The 14,208-nt window shown below is 39.4% G+C and overlaps 1 protein-coding gene across 2 annotated transcripts in view; it reads right to left on the bottom strand.

Moving 5' to 3' along the window:
- Positions 1–14,208, bottom strand: part of prkg1b (protein kinase cGMP-dependent 1b) — a 193,327-nt gene that overhangs the window by 156,955 nt on the left and 22,164 nt on the right. For both annotated transcript variants that reach the window (XM_039664767.2, XM_039664766.2), the window contains exon 2: positions 7,341–7,507. In XM_039664767.2, coding sequence (XP_039520701.1) covers positions 7,341–7,507 — 167 coding nt within the window. The remainder of the gene's footprint in view (positions 1–7,340; positions 7,508–14,208) is intronic.

Here is a 14,208-nt window from a genome sequence, read left to right as displayed (position 1 = left end):
CAATAAAGAAGCTGGCTTGTAAATGTGAGCTACACGATCTTTTGATGTTTGAAAAAAATAAAGCCCATGAAACTATATTCATATGACATGCTGAAATATATGCATATGTAACGGAGGCCAGCTAGTAGTTGCTGTGCGAGTAAACCTCACTCCCCGATCTCAATAGGCGCTCTAGCGACAGATGATAGAGGCTGCAGTCTTTAGCCTCCTTGTTAGAGCGCCCGACTCTCCTGCCGGAGACCCGGGTTCGAGGCCCGCTCGGAGCGGGGCGAGTAGGATCCGGGTGTAAGGGGTTACATTGGTGCCGTGACCCGGATGAGAGTGAGGTTTAGGGGGGTGAGTGTAACGGAGGCCAGCTAGTAGTTGCTGTGCGAGTAAACCTCACTCCCCTATCTCAATAGGCGCTCTAGCGACAGACGCTAGGGGCTGCAGTCTTTAGCCTCCTTGTTAGCGCGCCTGACTCTCATGCCGGAGACCCGGGTTCGAGGTCCGCTCGGAGCGGGGCGAGTAGGACCCGGGTGGAAGGGGTTACACATATATGTACCTGGGATGAAGACATTTCACACGCAACGCTGGCAGTCTGCCCAAGATGTGAGAACTCCTTCCTTCTGCAGAGTTCGGGGGTATCGCTTGTCAACAAATGCACGCGTGTATTCCCTGGTGTAACCATGACGGATTTTACGACAGTAGTAGAAGATAATACTGTTTCCCAACTGTAGGGGGACCCCGAGAGCAAAATTTCAAAAGTAACATAATGCTGCTTTAACAACTGTTGAAATGTGTCATCACAGTCTTGTAGTAAAATTGTAATAGTCAGGCAACCCACCAACTATATAAACAACAAAGAGGATGTAAGTCCTGGGAAAGTTCAAGTACTTCAACCTGCTACTGGAAGTGATGGCCTAGTTCTAGTGCCATCACTGAAACTATCAGTGTTCAAATCATCCATATCCATCTGATATGGATCTGCCATGGCGCTGGATCCAAGCAGGCTGAAATTCATCAGCTGCAATCTGCCCTCCCTCCTGGATCTTTATGAGTCAACGTCTAGGAAGGGGGCTGTCAGAGAGCTCACCACATCTTTCAGCTGATGCCGCACATGAAGCACCACAGAACTGTAAAGACAAATGTCCAGGCACAAAAAACAGCTTTTATTGCTTCACCACAGAAACAGAACACTACAACACAAAGAGATAACAGATTTCAAGCACATTCTACAACATTTCTTGTAATATATCAAAGATTAGCTGAATACCTCAATACCAATTTAAAACCCAAACGAATGAGTAAAGAACAGATTAGATAAAAAGGGTTTCAAATCAATTATATGTGTTTTATTTCAACACAATAATTTAAATCAATCATTTCAATATGTCAGAGGATACTTAGACACTATAGCTAAATTTCTGATTGTATTTAGATATGTGAAGCTGAGCACAATGAATCTCTAACAGTTTTTCATTAACAGCTTTCAGATTAATATGTTCCTAATCTTGAACTCCTTCATTTACTTCCCAGAAAACCCGGTGACCTGTTGCTTCAAACACGCAATTGCTTAAAATTCTGTGAACCAAAAGGGTCTGTTTGAAATTAATTCAGCATATTAATAAAAAAAAATGAAGAGATGGTAGAGATTAAGGCGTGTGTAAATTGAATGTCCATTATATTTTCTAGTCATTCTGTAGTAGTTTTGTTGAACAATTGAAGATTACAGTATTTGCCAGTTAAGGTCAACTGTGTTTCTCTCTGCCATTCTGATTTGTTATTAAACAGGTTTCACAAACATTCTCAGCACCTGCCATTGGACAGTTAGTCCCGTCCAAACTCACCTCATTGGTTAAGCCACTGTTGCCGGGCTGGGGTGCGTTTCCCGTACAACGACGTAGTTCGCTGATTCACTACCATAGTACGATGCCTCGTTGGAAAAATCAACTAGCTAGTCACGACTGTTTCCCGAAACCGATTGTCGCAAAGTATCGTTCAACCCCGTTGGTTTCGCACGTGGTGGAGTAATAACTACCTTTAATGAAACTGTTTGAGATCCATTTAACGCTAGATTTGTTTAATATAAATTACAGACATGTCATCTGAAGACTATTTCTGATTGTTTGCAGTTGTTCTGCTTTATTACCAGACTCATACTAACATAGTAGAGCACATTCGTGCATGCGCACTCTTCAAACACGTTACTTCAAATCTTTTGACAAACTAAAAGACGTAAATTCCATTTGTATGTATTCTAAATAAAAGGCGCTGGCTGTACTGAATGTCAGCTTGCTTATTTTGCTCAAGATAAGGATTTATTACGTCCAAATGTCATGCAATATGGAAACAATGCCTCTAACCATAGGTCGAGAGCTGTCGTTCAAACCACACAACTTTGCGATGCTGTTTGCGAATGTTCGTTGGAACGATGGTTTCGGGAAACACCGACTCATTGAACTATGCTGATAACGACGGAAATTGCGACCATAGTTGGCTAACGATGCTTTCGGGAAACGCACCCCTGGTCAGTATGCAAAAAACAAACAGAGCAATGTTTTGAAAGGTGAACTACAAACTACACCCCAGCAAGATATACCTATACTACTACAAGTAGTAGTGCAAAGAAACAACTGTGGATTTTATTGACTGAAACAATCTTTTCAAGTACATTTCATGTTTTATGTATGAAATATTCGTAAGGCTATATTGCATTGCATTGCAACTGGAAATAACAGCAGCTGGTAAAACAAAATAAATTATAAAATAAAATACAGACAAATTAGGTAAAATTATACAGTAGAAAAAAAAACTACATCCAAGCTAAAAAGATTCTACCTGACCTAAAAACAAAAAATCTGCACCCAACAAAAAATCTCTATCTAAAACGCGATATCAACGAACTCATCATAAATCAATTCATCAACTTACAGTGTAAAGTCTCCTCGCATTGCATTGTCAATTCCGCTCGTTCCTGTTGCGTGTTTTCAATCTGGCAACCCACGTGAGTGTCGAGTCTGAGAAGAGGAGGGGGTGAGGGAAACAACTCTCTCCAATATTTGAATTTGGACTGCTGTACCCATTTCAATCACTAATTGTCAATCAAGTACACGTAGAGTAGTGCTAGTGACAACATAAGCGATTCCAGAGGGAGGGGCTCTAATGACATCCCCTAATTGGATGTTTCATTGTAGGAAGCGTAACTCAGTTAAGCTAAACAACAGCCCCAGAACGGATAGTAGCGCAACAAAACAAGTGTTTTAAAGACACTTTATATCAAGGAATATTATGGATTTGACTGCACTGACACTATCAGATGAGAGCAAGACTTTAACTGAATTGAGCTGGATGATGACACTATTGTACGGAAGCCCTGAACCGCAACCTAAAAAAAAAAAAAATCTGTAAAAAAATAAATAAAAAAATCTGTAAAAAAAAAAAATCTGTAAAAAAAAAAAAATCTAGCATTTCGAGATTAAAGTCGAAATGTTTCGAGATTAAAGTCGTAATGTTTCGAGATTAAAGTCGAAACATTGTGCATTCATAACAGTGCGCGTCCACTGGCTCAGAGCGTGCGCGTGTGTGTGTGAAGTCGAACTGCCATGGATAAACACAAAATAGTAGCTTTTTACTTTTATCTGGGCTTTCAACAAAATTCTACACACGTCACACGTGCTAGTGGCAGTGTTTCTGAGGTGTTTTCGTGCTCGTCTAGTCAACACTATCTGGGTCGAGAACACAACAGTAACTGTTCGGTCTCCCTCTTCACCGTAAATACGCTCTGGATACATTTTAAGTGCATCATTCTGTATCCAATCATTTGGCCGGATCCTGTGATTTCCTAAGATTTAATAACCACTTATGGTTGAGGAGAGATTCTCTGATATGATTGTAAAGCACTTTGAGTGTAGGCATATATGAAAGCGCTATATAAATGCCCTATTCATTCATTCATAAAGCTGGATTTCTCCATCCAGTCTGAAAAGTGTTTTCCGTGTTGGTTTTCCTATAGGCTAAAGTCTATTCCGGCGCATTATTATTTTATAACGATAAAGTAAGATAAGTAATTCATATAAAAGTAAAAAGCTACTATTTTGGGTTTATCCATGGCAGTTCGACTTCACACGCACACGCGCGCGCTCTGAGCCAGTGGACGCGCACTGTTATGGATGCACAATGTTTCGACTTTAATCTCAAAACATTCCGACTTTAATCTCGAAACATTCCGACTTTAATCTCGAAACATTTCGACTTTAATCTCGAAATGCTAGATTTTTTTATTTTTTTTTTACAGATTTTTTTTTTTACAGATTTTTTTTTTTTTTTTACTGACTTTTTTTTTTTTAGGTTGCGGTTCAGGGCTTCCGTACTATTGTCTTCTATGTGTTACATCAGAATCGGATTTGTTTCATAATTAATTAATTTTACAGCATCGACATTGTTGCACTTACATTATTGCACAACATTTATTAATCGGCGAAAAATGCATCACCATGCACCATTCATTTCAGATGCTGTGCGGTGAGAGAAACGTGTTGGAGAAGGCTATGCTGTCTCTAATGGATGTCCGAGTTGAGACACTGGAGCACCCCATTAGTAGCAGGGTATTTTACGAATAGGCGACTAGGCTGGGCTAACTTGTTATACTTTTCTCAGACTGTTTAGGTTAACGGCGTACTGGCAGTTCACTCTATGGGCGAGGGGGCATTTAGGAAGGAGAATCCCATCCTTTACAGTGAACTGTACATCAGGGATCTTTTCCCCTCAGCTGAATATCAAGGATTCGAGTAACGTTAATGTGATGCGTTGAACTTGTAACTTGTGTAAATGAAACATTTGATGCAGACATTGTCAGATGCTTCATGTACTCATTGACGAAAGTACATATCTCTAAATAGTGTGTCGCAAAAAAAAAAAAAAAAACTGTTTCCTCAGCCATGTCAGCTAGCCTCCATTCAATGTACCATTTTATCCCTTTTAACAAATTCTGACATTTTAAAAATTGTACCAATGAGAATAAATAAAATACATCTGTTATCTCACCTTTTCTCAATTTTAAGTTCAGTTCATCTTTAAGGGGTTTGGAATCAAATGAGGGCAAGGCAATACATTTGAGGAAATTAGCATCTTTGTCACCAGAGGCGACTAGCATTTCTACAGGGACAACAATACACCAGGATGAGGTGAGCCGCCTGCAGAGTGCACATTACTGGGAGCAGAATGAAAGGTTTAGAGGTAAAGAGCATGCCTCCTTAGGCGACTGACATGGGTTAGTTTGGAGAGGAAGACGTGGATCAGAGGTGCAGCGCTGTGAAAATCACCACAGTAAGTGGCTCTACTTAACAGAAAGGTACATCTCCCTCACTTGAATACCTATTCATAGCCCTTCACAAGACATTTCCACTCTATTTTTATAAATGCCAAAATTCTACAGCGCTTGATGATGAATTTGAAATGTTTGGAAGCAATCTTTTTCTAGCAGCACATCCAATGACTCTTGAAACTGTTAAAGCAAGTATGATTTGTTTTATGTCCATGCTATCAGTGGCTAAACAGACATTAAATCAGCTCAAGAGATAAGGCTAGAAACCATCTTATTAATGGTTGATAATTTCAAAGTGCAACTTGGAGACCAATTTGGCGCCATACAGTTTTTTTTTTTTTTTTTACAAGGTGAACTTCACAATAAACGCCAGACTATTTTACAGACAGGCCATAGGTGAACTTTTAAATGCTTCCAGAGACCGCTACCGCACAGAGGGTGGCCAAGCATTCAGAAAACCTGTGTGGCGTCTAAAACCAACAATGTGAATGTCTAAACCCACCTGATGGGATTTTTTTTTTTTGTGGTCAAGAAAATAAAGGAGAGTTTTTTCAAAAAAAGGCATAAGAACCTGCGAGAGACCACTCATTAATATAACATGATAATAGGGGAAAAAATCTATGTGATGCCTGTGAAAAGATCTGAGGCAAGCATAAAACTTGCCATTCAACCTGACCGCATGGAGATGAAAAGCTAAATTGGAAGTGCATTAATTCAGGCTACAGGTATTATTCTTCAGGTTCAGTTCTAAACCAATGTTCAAACAGCATCAGCCTCTATTTCAGAGAGCTAAACATGGTTCTGTTCACATATTGTTTGGCTGTAAACTACAGAAACAACCAAAATAACTGATCCGACTCTTACATTTTCAAGTCTCGTCTGGTGTGTGAACCTGTTTCCTCTACTGTGGCTACAAAAAAATATAATAATTTAATGAGCTACTACATCGAGTATTTCCTTTTATAACAGTCATGAATTTTAATAAATAAATAAAAATGGAGTGGGCCTTAGAGAGCTATTACAAACTGTATCCTCATAAAATCTAATTTACCAGTTGTAATTAATTCACACAGAGCAAAAACCAAACCCTTAACTGTAGCTATAAACTGTTTAATCGTCTAGAAATGTTAGGATTAGAATGTATTTTCCTACAGAACTACATGTGCTGAGACTAAGTGAAATATTCCTCACATTATTCAACCAAAAAACAAATTCTCTTGCACTTTTCATGTTTCATCAACGAAGACTGACAGTAACAGTTTACAAGGTCTCATTTGTTAACATTCGTTTACTATGTTAGTTAACATGAACTAACAATGAAAATTAACTCTTCAGCATTTATTAGCCTTAGTTCATGTTAATTTCAACATTTACATCAGTGGTCAAAAGAATTGGCAGTAACATACACAAATTAAAAAATATATCTAAAAATACTGGAGCAGCACAATTTGTGAAACAAAATTTATTTCACTGCCATTACATCTCTTAACATTGACACAGTGAATTTGCATGAACACATTTTTAACAATGGTACCTAAAATTAACTACAATATTACCAAAGATTAATAAATGCTGTAAAACATATTGCTCATTGTTAGTTCATGTTAGCTAATTAATGAACTAATATCAACAACACTTGTTTTAAAGTGTTCCCGGGTCTCATCTCATGGGGTGTAATAAGGTAAACCAGGCCAATTTTTGACAGTCATTTCAATGTAAAAAAAAAAAAAGGTTCCATTTGGTCACCCTATATATAATAATGCTACATAATAGTAAATTATGCTAAACATGTCTTTTGTTTAATAATTTAAATTTTCTCAAATTATTTAAAGATAGTAAATGTTCAGGATTCAAAAAAACAACAACAAAAAAAAAAAACAACAACGCTGTGTATTACATGGTCAAAAAATTGTGGCAAAGAACACATGGTAAAATCAAAGTACTTTTCAGCCCGGTCTGTAAATCATCTGGTACAGTAGTAAAACACAGTAAGGTAAACATGCGGATAAAGCAAATATACTTGGACATGACCTACCTTCCATGACATAAACCAGGGAGCCCACATCGCCTTCTTTGATGATACAACTTTCTTTATCATACTCCACAGGGTACATGCAGTCCACAATCTCCTGAATCTGAGACAGCTCCAGGTTCTTCATGAAGTCATTTTCAAGAATAGCCTCTTTGATAAGTTCTTTAGACCTGTGGATAACAAGGATGAAATTGCTTACTTTATAAAATCAGAAACAGATAAAGTAAAACAGTTATTTATTTTTTTGCACACTATCACACCAAGTCAAGTCCCACAACCTTACTGCAATGATTCATAGAATAATTACTTGTTATATTTTCTCTTTTTTTAATTATCACTAACTCAGCTAAATATCCAAAGATAACCAAGTCTACTCAATAATCAAATTGTAGGTTGATTCCACCAAAGGGAAAAAAAAAAAACAGTAAAAAAATGCACCTCTTTTATAACGTTTCCTAGATGTATCCTTACTTTCTGTTGATACTCAACTAAAAACAAGTATCTTTTGCTACCATTCCCATTAAGTTATGAAAATGCTATTTCTGAATGTTCTCTGAAAGTTGGTTATGAGAACATTCCATTTAATAATTTTGCAAACATGGGAATACTACTTTTAAATTTTGTATGGATATTCTAAAATAAGTAGTAAAACTAAAACAACCATTAAATGAACATTCAACTGAAACGTTTAAGAAAAAAAATGCATGAACATTGAATAAATATTCTTTTTGTGCTAATATTATTAAAGACTATGGCTGTGTTTCTCAAAAGAATCGTGAGCAAAGTTGATGGTATAGAGACCATTGGTGGCAATGGTTCTACGATCTACTTACGAAATGCATCCAGATAACTTCACTAATTTAGAGCCGAAAAATAGCGATTTATAATGGCCAGCTGAAAAGACTGTGTTTCTCTTTAAGAACACGCAAGGCGGAGTGGAGGGACAAAAACTATATCTCCCGTTTAGCTCTCCATCTCTTAACACTACAAAGACAGTTCAACTATCAAAATAAACCACATAACAGAATAAAGTCCAGTCCTGGGTGAACAACAACAGCCCCAAGTTTTTTATTTATTTTAATCTAGCGTTATCGTGTGGTGTCATACAGAGCACAACAGAACAACCGAGTTTGAAGCTGCTTGCTTAAAAGATCTTGCTCACCTCTCAATCGTCCACTTTCAAAACGGTTTTCATAGGATGAATTTTGAGTTCGTAAGCTTTCTAATGATACCTAATCTATGATGATTACTAAAATATGTGATGTGAGAAAAAGGCAATAAATTAAGAGTGCCAGTCGTCCCGCTAGCAGGACGTGACAGTTAATTCAACCGTTTTTTCTCAAAATCCGTTTCTGAAAATCACAGCGATCAGCTGAATTCAGATGACCATAACTTTTGTCACAGAAAAACAGATTTGGAAAGGGCTTGAACCCAGCTTTAATAGGGTCTCAAAACCTGTGATATGTCAAATTTCACCATGTGGTGGTTTTTCCCAGATCGCATCACATATATCCAAACAGAATAGCTACTCCAACGGGGAAATGTAACGGCTTTACAACTCAATGCAAAGACAACAACGGACAAACAAAAAACTGAAACAGTGGTATATACACACAGCCTAACAAGGATTAACAAGGCACAGGTGTGGTTCATCTAACACAGTCTCATCCTAAGACGTCATACAACTGACGCTTTTGACCATACGTCAACATCCGCCGTTTTAGGGTACCCTTAAATGTCAGTTAGATGACGATCCTGGGGCATCATCCAACTGACGCTTTACCTTTAACGTCAGTTAGGTGACGGGGTACGTTTAGGTCTGGGGTAGGGTTAGGATTAGATAACGTCATCTAACCGACGTTTAAGGATACCCTAAAATGGCGGATGTTGACGTATGGTCAAAAGCATCAGTTGTATGACGTCTTGGGATGAGACTGCGCTGGTTAATCAGTTGTCATGATAATCAATAAGAGTAACTATGGTAACAATGGTAAACAGGAACAAACAACAGGAATAGAACACACAGTAGATAATGGAAACATAAACAACACTTCAAGATAAGAGTCCGTATAACAAAGCCAAGAAACCAGCGCAGTCTCATCCCAAGACGTCATATAACTGACGTCTTGGGACGTCTTTTGACCATACGTCAACATCCGCCGTTTTAGGGTACCCTTTAACGTCGGTTAGACCCCGTTTACACCTGGTATTAAAATGCGATCTGTATCCAGATAAGTTATCCGGATAATAAGTACTGATTCCATTTACACCTGGCCACATAAATGTGTTTTTGCAAAACGGATATAAATCCGATCTTCACCTCCTGCGTTATATGCAGATTTATTGGATTGCACGCCACCAAAAGCAACAGATCTGAGCGGCATTTTATTGATCATCAGCTAATTTCCAAATCAGAGACATCAATAAGAGAGAGTGGCAACAGGCCTGGTAAGATAATTTCGTTTCTTTACTTGAAGATGTGTTAACTGCGTCTGTGACTTACTTTCACTTTTATTTGCGATGTTTGCACGTTGAATAGACGCTCAGCTCATCTGCGGTGATGCGTGTCGCGTGTCGCATCTGACTAGGCTATAACATGACATAGCCTATATAACACGCTCTCACTCGTTTATTTTTTAGCATTTTTGGGAGGAGTAAATACATATGTGGTTTCAACAACCAGATTGCGTTTACACCTAGTAAAGATCCGGACACAATGCGAGCCAGACTACCTCCAGATGTGGTCAGGCAGATCCGATCACGATCCGATCACAACGCGTTTACACCTTGCATTAACATGCGTTTTTTATTATCCGGATAACTTATCTGGATACAGATCACATTTTAATACCAGGTGTAAACGGGGTCTTAGATGACGTTATCGGATCCTAACCCAGACCTAAACCTACCCCGTCACCTAACTGACGTTAAAGGTAAAGCGTCAGTTGTATGACGGCCCGGGATCGTCATCTAACCGACGTTTAAGGGTACCCTAAAAAGGCGGATGTTGACGTATGGTCAAAAGAAGTTATATGACTTCTTGGGATGAGACTGTGTCAAAGAAACACAAAACCAAGTAATGTAACACGAATCTTCCCTGTTTGCTAGGGAACTTATTAAAGCATTTAAACTTTAAACTTTAAAACTAGGTCATTTCAAAGTAAATGTTCTTCCTGAACATTTTCTTTCTGTATTTATTAAATTTAGAAAAGAGATAATGTCATTTTTGAAATTGCATGAGCAAAATCAATCTGAAATATTGGGTTCCTCTAAGAGAACTGAAACTGAGTTACATACAAATCTCTCATTTTTCTTGAGATCCCAGACACCTCCATTCAACACCACAGCATGTGAGATTATTCACAGAAAAGTGTAAACTTCTGAAATAATCAGAGAGAATCCCATATAACTGGGTTTTTGAATGCAATCAATACCTCATCACGTCAATGGATGAATTCCTTCATATGGAGTGCATTCTGGCTTTGCGTGATGAGTCATTTTCATTGACAACACAGTTCATTTGACAGTGCTTGTCAGATGGCCTTCCTTGTGCAACTGCATTCAGAGTTCTCTTTCACAAATCTATTTTTTAATCATGGAATGGGTAGATGTGTTTATTTAACTATTGCACAAGCAGGTCTGCTTGTGGATATGTTGCATTGCTTTTTGCATTGCTCCTTTGATTAGAAATGGCAGCGTGGCAGAGATGATGTCAAGAAATGGACCATCTGTGCAAGAGTCCGCAAGTACTGGAGTCCGAGGAGGACGTGGAGCGGACAGATGACTGCTCAGATACACTGTGTTACTACCACTCATACACTCCTGCTGGGTACTAATGTCCCATGGGCGGATGATAAGACCTCAATATCTGTGGATCTGCTTGGACTAATGACATTAACAATCAGTGCAGTTTCTGATTCGTCATCCATGTGGGCACCAGCACTCCAAACAATGGAGTTTTGTATATGAAACTGACCTTCCACCAACCATAAATCACTGATTCTTGAGATATGAGACTAAACACCCAACACTAGTTTGGGAAACAACCACATGTCTCCAATATATGATCATGACAAAGATGTTCACTGGAATATTCAATTATTTTACTCTGCAATTTGTAAGGCTGATTCCATTGTCATAGGTTGAAAACAAACAGTCATCACTCTATGGCTGGATGTCTAATTGGTGTCTGGACAATAATATAGATGTCATAGACAATTGGACATGTTTTTGGCCCAGACCTGGCCTGTTGAAAGGTTAGAAAGAAGACAGACTGGCTAAACCGACAGTCTGCAATCAGCATCAGCAAAATAAACACAAGAAAAAAAGACGACGAACAATAAAAAGAAATAGCCCGGACATGGAGCTAATTCAGCCAGTCTCCCCAGTCCCTGGTGAGATGCCAAGCCCTGGTCCTTCGTCGGAGATGGCATCCGACTCAGAGAGGGAGGTAGAGCCTACCAAGACTCAGATAGAGACTCAAAATCATAAGAAAAAAACATATACTGTATATTTCGTAAAGACTGATTTGACTGGAAAGAAGGTAATGCACTGCATTTATTGTTAAGAATGTGGCCCAAGGATGGCAGGGAACAGTGCATTTGTGCAAACGGATCAACAACGTTTAAAATCGAAACGCTGAAAAAGCACAAAATAAAATAAAAACTCTTAATGCCGCGATAAGTGTGTGACTAAGGCCCCGTTTACACGAAGGGAAAACGCAGATATTTCCCTGAGGTTTGGCCTCTCGTTTACACGAAAAAACGAAAACCCACAGAAAACGATTATTTCTAAAAACTCCGGCCAAAGTGGAGATTTCTGAAAACACCGGTTATGCGTTGTCGTGTGAACTGGGAGAAACAGCGTTTTAGGTTCTCTCTTGTCGATTCTGAGGATTCTGATTGGCTTGCATAGCTTTATCCTTAACCCCTACACTGCCGCCAATAGGTTTGGCATAGTTATGATGGTGCTCGACGGCTTATTTATGCGGGTTTGTGAACGATGTTATTTTTGAAAACGGAGAAAGGGAACATATTCGTTTTGCTAAATACCCGGCTTTGTTTAAACGTGGCCTAAAGTGGCCCCCGTCACGGTTTATGAGTTTGCTGTCTCTTTTCTTGTCTTGTGTTGTGTGTTGGGAGGGGTCACTGATCATCGTAGCTGATTGTCACCAGCTGTGCTCGATCAGCGAACCCTATTTAGTCGCTCTGTTTTCTCCTTGTCTTTGTTCCATCATTATTGAATGTTCCTATGTTCCCGCTCGTCCCCTGGTCTCCGTGTTCCTGCCTGTTCCAGTTCGTTGGTTGTTCGTTTGACCTGGCACTTCCATTTCAGCTCATCGTATTCATCTCATTTATTTCCACCTGGATTCTGACCATTTCCTCGCTTCACCTCCACTGCCGATCGGGAGTCAAGTTAGCATGTAGCATGAGTGGCGACATTGGTTAGAGGGTTCTGGGGTACCCTTTGTCGTTTGGATCGATCACAAGAACCTTCAATATATTAGACCTGCTAAAAGATAAACTTCAGTTAGGCTTGATGGGCAAATTTTCGGACACTTTGACTTTCCTTTCTCGTACCGCTCGGGATCCAAAAACATCAAGTTTGATTTCTTATCTCGTATTTTTGATCCATCCAAATGTCTGGTTACTCCAGAGTGTATTTTACCCGAGAAAATAGTTATCTCCATACTCGCATGGGAGGATGAAACGAAGGTCAAAACAGCATTAGAAGGGGTAACGCCTGCGCCCGGTTGCCCACCAAATCGATGTTTTGTGCCGGGAGGGTTACGGTCCGACGTTATTCAACGTGGCTTGTCATCCAGGAATAAACCGCACCCGCTATTTAGTCAAACAACGATTCTGGTGGCCATTAATGGCTCGCGGCATTCACAGTTTTGTGTTGGCTTGCTCGAATTGTGCCGTTGGTAAAAGGTCCACCCTCCCGCCCTCTAATGGCATGGCAGTTGTTTTAACCATAGTGGACCGGTTCTCGAAGGCACATTTCATCCCCTTGCCCAAATTACCCTCTGCCAAGGAGACAGTGGTAACTGTCATAGATCGCGTCTGTCGTCTACATGGCCTCCCAATGGATGAGGTTTCCGACAGGGGTTCCCAATTTGTGTCCAAATTTTGGCAGGAGTTCAGTAGATTACTAGGAGCTACAGTCAGTCTGTCTTTGGGTTATCATCCCCAGAGCAATGGTCAAACTGAGCGAGCCAACCAAGATTTGGAAAGAGTGTTGCGATGTTTGGTTTCCAAGAATCCTTCATCCTGGAGCCACCAACTTTCTATGGTGGAGTATGCACACAACTAGTTACCAGTGTCATCCACAGTAGAGGTCTTCTCGGGTCCTAAAAACTGTACCCGAATCACTACTCACCCAAACCCGACGTGCATAAATTATTATTTTTTTGAAGAAAAACCCGACCCGAGACAGACACGATAAAAATAAACCCGAGTCCGACCCCACCTGACACCATTTCCTTTAGAACCCGACTGGACCTGAACGTAAACGACATTTACTTTGAGCACAGCCTGCAGCCATGCGTTTCTCAAAAATGCACTTAACATAGTAAAGTGCTAAAATGTCAATCTCACATCACTGTAACCCATTACGTCCAATAAAATTGTTATTTACGGCATAATGTTATTTACCGGACCATACGATGATTAGAACCACCACAGGGTAAAATTTACCGATGGCTGTTTTTAAAATGTAGCCTATAATAGATTTTCAATAAAGTTCTCCCAGTTATTGACTTTTACTAAAATAAATTGTGTTATTTAGCCTACAATCACATTGTTACAAAGTTGTTTAGATAAAATTCTATTAAAAACAGGGCATTAGAACCGCAATAGCAGGTCAAATT

This window comes from Pimephales promelas, chromosome 17 (genome assembly GCF_988280905.1).
Source record: "Pimephales promelas chromosome 17, fPimPro1.hap1.1, whole genome shotgun sequence".
Classification (NCBI taxonomy): domain Eukaryota; kingdom Metazoa; phylum Chordata; class Actinopteri; order Cypriniformes; family Leuciscidae; genus Pimephales; species Pimephales promelas.
This window is presented reverse-complemented; position numbering and strand designations above follow the sequence as displayed.